The 10,386-nt window shown below is 40.5% G+C and overlaps 1 protein-coding gene across 1 annotated transcript; it reads right to left on the bottom strand.

Moving 5' to 3' along the window:
* Positions 1-10,054, bottom strand: LACTB (lactamase beta). The gene is made up of 6 exons (XM_009897179.2): positions 9,737-10,054; positions 8,834-8,900; positions 6,518-6,708; positions 5,822-6,158; positions 3,925-4,090; positions 1-1,603 (listed from the first exon to the last, which is right to left on the bottom strand). Exons 1-6 carry the CDS (start codon positions 9,992-9,994, stop codon positions 1,060-1,062), a joined length of 1,563 nt encoding a protein of 520 aa, XP_009895481.2. The 5' UTR covers positions 9,995-10,054; the 3' UTR covers positions 1-1,059.
* Positions 10,055-10,386: the final 332 nt, after the last annotated feature.

The raw sequence follows: 10,386 nt of genomic DNA, 5'->3' as shown, positions 1-10,386 counted from the left end.
TTTGAAAATGCTGCTTTGGAACTCTGTCATAATTTCTTGTTCAGTTGTGTGCAGTAGTACCTCCTTGAAGCAGGCCTCCAAAACAAAAGAAGATGGTTTTAAAAAAAGCCTCTCAAATTCCATGAGCTTTCTACTAGTGGCTTCAAGAATGGGCTTTACATTTTACTGAACTGAGTTCCTACTTGCTGGATCTAAAAGAACATGTACATTATGGAATACAGCACCATTTCTGGCTGCCAAAGTTTGCGTCTCATTCAAGAACAACGGGCCCTTTGACAGCTCACCATGCTGTGCTATTCTGGCATATTTGACTGTGGCAGTAATAACCTTATTTCACCATAAACCACTTTCACACATTCTCTGTATCCCGTAAAGATAGAGGAAAGAACATCTAAATAACAACCATTTTTACTTACATCATCCTATCTTCATGCTTTTCTAAAACTTAACAATCCATGACTCTGATAGAAGTGTACTCCTGGTGTAAATCTGCATTCTGGAGGTAGCTTCAGGGTTTGGGTTTTGTTTTGCCTTTTAAGCAAATAATGAATGCACTATGTGAAGATATAAGAGTCAACAGTAAAATTATTTTCCTTTAAAAATTAGTAATGAATAGTTTTGGCAGATTGGAGCTGTGAGAATAACAAAATTTTTGTGTGCTCAGATCAAGACGTGAAATTTAACATTTAAGGTAGCTAATTTGTTGTTGTACTTCTCAGTGCAAGGAACCAATGCCTTTTTTTTTTTCTCCAAATCTTGGTCAAGTGCTTCACTGAATGACTGGATGAGAAAAAAACCACACCTGCTAATAATAATGAAAATTTACACAGGTGCTACTGAAGTAGAATTTGACATTCTCCTTTTCTGTAAGCTAGGAACTTCCCTGAGAGATGAATTCTAGTTACACATTAAGTTTAGCACCACTAGTTAGAAGTTAAGTGAGTTCTTGATGCATTTTCTTCAGGCATTTTTAGTGATGTCAGAGTCCAATTATACCTTCTCCAGTTGTTTTTCGTGTTTCAGTACAGTGAGTTCAGTCACATGTATTTCTGGTTTTTTTTAATCTATATATTGTGCCCATTTTTCTTTATCAAATTCCCTTGCAATCTTTAAGGCAGTGCTGTTGAGTGAAACAGATTGCATATTACAGATAATACTAACAATTACTCCTCTAGGTGGTGCCACTAGCCTGGTACCAACAGCTTCAGAATCAGGTTCTTCGGGAAGAATCAGGAGGACACTGCTTGCCCCTACTGCACCACCCGTATGAGATGCATAGTGTCTCTGCTGTCTGCAACAGCCACACTGTTGTTTCTTCTCTACTACAGCCCAAGCCATTGCATATTTACCATCCCTGTCCCATGATACTTCTGTTTTTGGCACTGGGGTCCACATCATTGCGACTGTGTCTGGTTTGAGGTACCCAGGAAGAAGTTTGCTGTTAGTGTCTTTAAATTGTCCAGCTTGGTAACTGTACAACAAGGCATTTCCAAATTTCAGAAGGTCACCTACTGATGACAGAAAGCCACCACCAGCCCACTTGTAAGAGTTGTCCACGTATGGTGCATTTACCAGCCGTCCCTTTTTGTTGTAAACATAGCATCTGGAATTCAAAAAAATTCAAGTTATCATTCTCATATGTTATACACAGTTATTTTAAGCTGCCTGACCTTAAAAGAGCAAATCAAGTATTTATTGCCTTGTTCTCATAAAGCTTAGATTATTTTTTTTAATGTATTTTAATGTATTTCTAGCAGAAAAATCAACAAAAAATTCAGACAGGAAAACAATTAAGTTGACTTCTTAGATTAGAAGCTGTTTCAATAAAAGTACTAATCCTTCTACTTACTCATAGGATATCCTAAGAGTAAAGACAGCATAGAAATGAGACATGTGACAGAAATTTATAGACCACCCAGCACAGCATTTTTCTTAAATCCCTGTACTATGTTTGAAGTGTTTAAGGAAAAAGGAATCCTGCAACTACATCATGGGTATCAGACACTGAGCTGAAAATTCACTGAAGTGTTATGCGACTGCTCCAAGACAGCTTCCCTTTGTCACTGATTTCCCCCCACTGTCCCATTACAATTGCCATATACTAAAACAACTGAACACTAAATATTCTGGAACCACTCAGCATGAAAGAGTCTTGCAAAACTTGTTAAAATAAAAATGAGAAACTACCAACCAGAACTGCAGAGTGAACCATCAGAAACAACACAAGAGAGCAGACTGAATTAGGCTTTTGAAAGAACAGTCCAACCATAATTGGATTAGTTTTGTACAATGCATGAAAAGGAATATTGAGTAACTACAATCTGATGAATTTCAGCCTTTGGTGATTAGACCACAAGAAGCCCATGTACTGCTTGGAGAGTTATGAAAAGGAATTGCACAAAAATAAGTGAGAGAGGTCAGAGCAAGCCTACTTTGAAACAGTGAATACTGTCTAGTACTATCTAGTCTGCACTTGTATTGGAAAATGCTCAGGAAACTTCTGAAAGCCACAATACTAAAAAAAAATCAGAGGCAAAGCATAGGAAAGACAGATGAATAGTCCAAGACTACTTCCAATTCTGCCAGTGACTTATAACCATTTTTTTATCATAATAAACACTATTACAGAGATGCTGAAATACTTAACTTGCACCTCACAAAAGGCTAGAACAAGAATTTTTAAACATCTCCATGTCAGCAAAACACAGTATAACCCAGTCATTAAACCACAACACATCAGTATGTTCTCATTTGAGGCACCATTCATGAAAGCAGAATCATCACATTAGCGTCTCAGTTTTACTTAACAAGAAGTAGCCCACAAAAAGACACCCAAACCAGCATCTTTCCCAATTCTTTCAGCCCTACAATGGTTTGGTTTATAAATGTTAATACACACACGTATTTAAAATAACTTGACTGTAGAAGCTTGATAATTTATGACAACAATAGCATCCAGATGTGCCTCTGAAAATCTGCAAGCAAAATAAATACCAGCACTAAGCATTCTAAGCATTTTAGAATACAGCAGTAAATGTACCCCTAAACCGTGACAAAACTGTGTAGAGACACACACTTTAAATATGCACTTTTATATAAGTACTATAAATCTGGGATTCAACACATTCATCACTGTTTTCATTCCTTTGAGAGCATTTTAGAAGCCAAACTTTAAAAACGTTCAAGTCTCATTTTCACGAGACTTTTTCCACAACCACCTTCTTGTGAATCGGTTTGAATTCTTCTCCTCCACCAAAATTTAACAGGGGTATCAATTAATCTATTTCAAAGCCCAGACACAGGTAAGCCCATAAAATAAGACTGGAGAGAAAGACAAGAAACTCTACCCTTATCCACCACACTGGAATGAAGTATCCAGTTCATACATCTCTCTGGGGCTTGTGTGGTTGCTTTGGCATTTGTTTGTTTTGTTAACTTAATATATCAATTGGTATGTTCTGTGTTAAAGAGAATTTTAATTCTGGTGAAAATTGATAATATAATTAAATACATGAAAATGTGCTACTGTGAGAGTATAACAATTCCATGGAACTCTTAGAGTGGAAACATATATTCTAACATGAGCTCCTAATTACTCCTTTATTTTACTCTATTTACACTTACCTGCTTATTTCTACCCCAAAAAAATGCAAACTTCAAAGTCACTCTTGCTACTCCCCCTCCATATATACTCTCTTAACAGGAAATGTGTATTTCCTGTTCTTTAATTTTACATGCTGATGGCAGAACAAATGCCATAATGCTGACATAAAACCAATTACATGACTAACTTTGAAATAATATAAGCCACTTCAATTAAAAGTCGGGAAAAAATAATAAATTCACACTCTTAATTTAGTTGGTGTAATGAAGATAGAAAGAACAACAACTGTGGGGGGGAAACCCCCAGTTGTTCTTATTTACCTTGCTCTGTTATAGATCATTGCTTCATTGTCATCCAATACAGTTGACAGCATATCCAAATCACGAAACATTTTTAGCATATAATCTGTAAATTTTTGTCCAGAAACTCTCTCCACAACAGCGCTTAAGAGAGTAAAGCCATACGTTGAATACAAGAACTGACTACCTTGAAGAAATACAAAGGGGAGAAAAACATTAGCTGCATGATGCTTAAATGGAATCTGAAGGATAAAATCTAACTAATCACACATGCAAGTAAAACTATATATAGCAATGAATAATTAATTAAAATCTCCCTGTCCACCTCCATTGGGTGACTTGAACCACAAGCTTATGACACTGGACCCCAGGAATTTCTGTACTGCAGCAGACACAGGTGCTTGCTAAGTGCAGGTAGCTCTGAGCAGCACAAAGGAAATAATAAATTTAGGAATGTGCATGTACATCCAGGTTTCATGCCAAGAGGTGGAGACTAACATCCTTTAACATCCTTTCCACAAGATTTACCTTACCAGTTCTAACGAGGATGTCTGGATTTGCAAAGCTGAAGCAAACCATAAAATTACTTTTATAAAAGACACTTGCCTACTGTGACTTGTGTTTATAATCTAGGGCAGGTGGCTTGTTTATAGACAAGGGCAGTACTCTCCAGGGTTTTCAAAGGTCTTGGTCACTTTCATGATAGCATTTCTAGTTCTAGAATATCTTGAAAGATTATATGAAGAATAACATGCACATTATTTAAGATTATTTACAAAGCAGTGTTTCTTTTTAAGCCTCATTCTTTCCCTAATGTCTTCTATGAAATACCTATAGAATCATAGAATCAATAAGGTTGGAAAAGACCTCAAAGATTGTCAAGTCCAACCTGTCACCACAGACCTCATGCCTACTAGACCATGGCACCAAGTGCCACATCCAATCCCCTCTTGAACACCTATGTAACAAACAAATGGTGAACTGCCTACGGTCAAGATGAACCTCTTGGAATAGTTTATAGAGCTCTTCAAGTCTGTGAATGGTTAACTCCTCCCCCCTCTTCCTACCTCTGAAACGCATAGTATTTACTCTTTATCTGCAATGCACACAATTTGCCTGTTAACCTAAACTCGTTTAGAGTTCACACCTGAAGTTACTCAAAGTCTTCTCTAGAATTACCCTAAAATAATTCCAACAATAAACAACCTCAACAATTCTGTGGTCTCTTGCAGAATTTATTTGCTCTGGTTTAGTGCCTCTCTTTTTTTCCCCTTTTGGTTCATATCTAGAAGGCCCAGAGTCATGAATACAGCAATCTGGTATCTCCTTACAAACTACTTTGCAGATACAAATTTGTTATCAAAATTATAATCTGCATTAGCATTTATAAATTCAGTAAGTGGTACATTTTTATAGCACTTACTGCATTACTTAGAGCTCCTGGGAGAAAAGTGTTAGTTCTACTTAAAAGTCCCCCCCTTCCTCTTCTCCCCTGCATTAACTGGGAGTCTTTATATAGCCTTTTAAGTCTTGGCTACCTCACATTTTGAGCCTGCAGGATTATGGTGGAGGTACACCATTAGGAATTAACTACCTAAGCATAATTCTTTATGTCAGTACATCAGTACATTTATAAAGGTATCCATACAAGACTTATCTAAAACTTAAGTGATAAAATCCTGATCAGTCTTCTTTAAAGACAATTACATGACCACATGGTTTGCACAGCACAGCTCAAGCTTGAACTGTGGTGTTGAGCTTTCAATGGGACACAAGGAAAAAAAAAAAAAGAGGGAAAGAACAATTAAAAAAAGGTAGAAGAAAACCTAACCCTCACACAAACACTCTTTACTATACTATTCTCACTGCATGTAAAACAATTTGGAAAAAATTACACTAGAAGAGCACAGAAACTCACCTGGTTTGAAGAATAAAGGATCATTTTTAAATATCTTTAGTGACTCAATCACACTTTCAAATTTTTCCTTCAAATAATACTCTTCTTGCTCAAATTCCTTGTCTCTCCTGCCAGGTTTTGAATTGCGGCTTTTTACCTCACCTTCATGTTCTTTCTTCAGTTTGACAGGATCAGTCTTTTCCATCCCCTTGCCATCTTTTTCTTTTTGTTCTTTATCCTGATAGGGTCTTATGGCTCTATTTGCCTTCTCCTTTTCTTCCTTTACTTTCGCAATATCTTTTTCATAGTGGCGGATCCCACTCAAGTGTGAAACTAGCAGTCTTGTAGTGATGGCAACCTAGGAAGAAAGGGCAGTATTTAAATGTGAGCCATCTTCATTAAAGACATGGTGCACACTAATCACCAGAAAAATAAAATTCAGCATGCCAAGGAACAGACAAAGATCAAAGACCTTTTAAAATTCATGTATTAAACCCAGTTAAAATACATACATATGTATGAACACACTACACACAATATAAAACTGAAGGTCCAAATTTCCAGTGTTGCTTTTTAAGCAGCATACATCAGTATTGGTCCAAATGGTTTTTGGTGTTTTACAGGAACAGGTCCAGGTAACAGGCACCTGTACACATATGGCTGTGGAAGGGCTGGAACAGAAATCAAAAGAGGTGTTGCCAGTAAACAATTACATACCTTTTCACCCTCGTAGACTTTTTCTGGAAATTCAGGGACATATTTCTGCACTGGAGCATCCAAATCCAGTTTTCCTTCTTCCCATAATTTAGCAACAGCCATCATTGTAAGACACTTGCTAATACTAGCAATTCGCATGATCGTCTCTGGCTTACATACCACACGATTCTCTACGTCGGCATAACCCAAACCTTTAAGAAAAGACAAATACTGCAGTAAATAGTTATGAATTAGATTTACTGGCCCCTTAAAATGTTTTTCCTCTAGCTAATATGGGACATGAAGCATTGGACTATCCCTGCTCCTGCTTCAATTAAGCTAATATTTTAAGGTAGTAGGAATCAAAGTCCAGGTACTGGCCAGGGGCATCCCAAGTTATTGATTAAGACTACAAAGCAAACCTAATGATAAATGAGATTGAAGACTAAGCCAAAATCTACACTCCTGAGGTTAAATGTTCACTGTAGAAAAATTCAGAGAGACCAAAATCTAGACTGTGAAATAACTGGTCAACAGTCATAAATATATTTCATTGTTCTGAATTAATGGTCAAAACATTAAACAGGTCTCATTTTATCAATACGGAAGTTGAGAAAAGGAATCACTCACAAACAAGGCAATTACCTAAGTTGTGAAGCTTCACAAACCAGTGCTGAAGTTATGTTTCAACATCTCTCAGCATAACTTTATGTAAAAGACCGTTTAATAGTCTCCATGCCAGTGTTTTCCTATGCAACCAACTGACAAGCCTGGTAGGAAGAACCAGACTTGAAAAGGCACTCTCAGGCTCACATACTAGTCTTCAGTTGAAGCTAGGTTTGAAAACACTATGCAAGTGACATTGCACCATGAAAAGCAATGAAATACAGTTTTCATCACAAGCAAGGCCTATCAGCAATGCATGTCTGTCATCATAGAAAATTGTAGTCTACTACTCAGGAAAAAACACACCTTACAAGAACTAAAAAAAGGTGACATGACAGTTGCCCAAGGCTCCTTTTACAGGAAGTCACTACACACAATGCTCGTGAACGCTGTATCCCTCAGTGAAAATACCTTCCAAATCTCAATTCATGCCTATCAGTCTACTAAACCTGCTGGTTTAGTACCATCATTGCAGAATACATGCAACTTAGACGTGTTCCTATCTTTCCATCGCCTCGCCACGAAGAAGGAAGAAGGACAACAAAATGACCCCAGAGTCTGCTGGAGCAATGCTACCTGGCTGCCTTACTCAAGGCTGTGTTGTTCTCTATATCTATGTGCAGCAGAATAGTGTTCTGCCTTGGCTTACACTTCTATGTGTAGTCGTCTCGCCACTTCTCCCAGTGACAAACAACCCTGGCACTAGGTCTCTCAGGTACCTTCCTGTGCAAAAGTCTTACAAAAAATTCTGCTTAAATTCATTGCTAGGTAATTTGAGACCAGAAAGCACTATCTGATTTGAGAAAATATGTAATTAACACAATCTTCTTATGAGACCACGCTACAAAAGGTATCAGAGGCTCTCCAACTCACTTCTGTCATGATGAAAGAGAAATTAAAACCTATAAGCAGCTTTATACATATAAAAAAGTTAATGCAAGGACAGATTGTCAGAAGTTAGTAACTATCTTACTTAAAAACACTTGTTCCAAATTCTCTAACACTTTAATTAAGTATGTTGCCATTTGCTACTACCACTTTAGTCATCCAAAAGGCATTATTAAAATGTTTCTAAAAACAAGTACAGTTTGGCAGTTTGCATGTTGTTTTTTTTAATAAGCATCAAAGGCCTAAATGGCACAAGCAGTACTAACAGACTCTACTTAAAACTGAACTGTGCAACCAGAAAAATCACTTGCAACATCTAGAAGGAGGACACTTGTTAAACCTTCCTAGTAAAAAACACAGCCAAAACGGAAGGCAGATCACCAAATGTGAGCCATTGCTATTTTGACTGTTAAGTAAGTTTCTGTGGTTAGAAGAGTCTGTTTACCTCCTATATACAATTCTACCAGACTATTGCACAGCTCTACGCCTACAGTACAAGCATATTCAAGGACTGATCTGACAAATTAATGGAAGAAAGGTTCTTAAACATAACTGTTGAGACATACTAGCCCATTCAACAAGTTTATAAATTATCAATTCTTAGAATTTATTTAAGTTTACCAAGGAAAGTATCACTTCATACTCTCTAGGCACCTGTTTCTGGCCACCGTCCAGAAATGGGACATCAAGTAGATGAAAACCCATCCTGATCAGTGTGACAGAATTGTTAAAAGCCTTCATCACTTCCCAACAGCACACACAACCACTGCTTCAGGCACTAACCTTCTGACCAGACCTCCTTTCCATCTACAGAAACTCCAACTAGTATACCTGGGATTCCTGCTTCATCCTGTCAACAAAATGGACAAAAGACATGAAAAATTATTTTTACAGTTAAAAAACACATGTCTTAAAAATGCAAAAGCAGCCCTACCAATACATTTGCATATTGCTGTCACACTACAGTTGACATTTTGTTAAATATTAGTTGGACTGAAATGGCAAAACTGCTTTTGCAAAGCAGGCATTTTAACCCTTCTGCTGGGAAAATGTATCCAACAACCATAATATTTAATAATTTCCTTCATATCCTGAGCACTAATTTAATTACAAAACATTACAGACTTAATAAGCACTACACAAACAACATCATCTGTTAGTAAGCTGAATTTCAGTCAGATTTTCGCAGTAACTCCAACGTGCTTTCCTGTCTCTCTCCTTCCTACAGCCCGCAAGGCCTTCCCGTGCTCTCAGACACCCGCTACTGCACCCCACTACCCCCAGCTCCTCAGCTGAAGCTCTGCCTGGCCCAGGTGTCCCAAGCAGTGGCCACCGGCACTGACACTACATCAGGAAGACAAATAATGAACCATTTCGCCAGGCAGCTGTCGTCACACGCAGCGATTCACCTGGGACGGTTGAGAAGGAACTCGGGTACCCGCCGGAGGAGCTGCGGGAGGGAGAGGTTCCTCACAAGAGCGCCGGCGACTCGAGGGTAGCATTGGCAACGATGCGATGCTCCCCAAAATGTGTGCTACCCGCCCCCCTCCGAAACCTCGCAGCGATGGTCGTGTCTGCGGTAACGAGACACAGGCCTATTCCCCTCACGCAGGCGAGGGCTGGCTCGCACAGCACAGGACATGGGGCGAAACCCCCGGGTCCCCTCCAGCCTTTCTCTCTCAGTACCTTAATCCTCCGCAGGAGGTCCCTGCTCCTCTCGATGGCCGCGCCGAAGCCCCGAGGGGACGGCAGAGAATTCGCCTCCGCCTCCTGTCCGCCGTCAGCTTCGCAGCCCACCGGCGCCGGCACCTTCACTCCTAGCGCCAGCCCCAGCGCCAGTCCCCAGCCCCAGGGTCGCGCCCCGGCACTGCCACCCCTTCGTCGGGGAGCCCACAGCCGCCTGGGGTCCGCGGCCCGCCACAGGGCCCGCGCCAGCCCGTACATGGCTGCGGCGCGCCTCCTCGCCAAAGCTTCACCGGCTGCCCCACAGGCAGCCCCAGCCGCTCCCGAGCACTCGCTTGGCCGAGCTCCGAGCGCATCGAGCAGCCTCCCGTCTCAAGCCCGGTGGTGGCGGGGCCGGGGCCGGAGCCAGAGCCAAAGCAGTCGAGGCAAGCACGGCTGCGGAGTGGTTCGCGGCGAGCAGGGATGGGCAGGGCCTCGCCCTCCAGCTGGTGGCGAGACCCTCCACCGTATGCCGGGCCCGGGAAGCTGCCGGGAAGCGAACGGAAAGCGGTGGCGGGTAAAGAACGGGCTCCATCTCACAAACCGCCTGCCGGCGCCGTGAGCCGCACCACTCTCACAGCCGGCGGGCCCCACTGAAGGACGCCCGGCTGCTT

The sequence above is a fragment of the Dryobates pubescens genome, chromosome 17, assembly GCF_014839835.1.
Source record: "Dryobates pubescens isolate bDryPub1 chromosome 17, bDryPub1.pri, whole genome shotgun sequence".
Lineage (NCBI taxonomy): Eukaryota > Metazoa > Chordata > Aves > Piciformes > Picidae > Dryobates > Dryobates pubescens.
The sequence above is the reverse complement of the archived record's forward strand: the minus strand, read 5'-3'. Positions and strand labels throughout refer to the sequence as shown.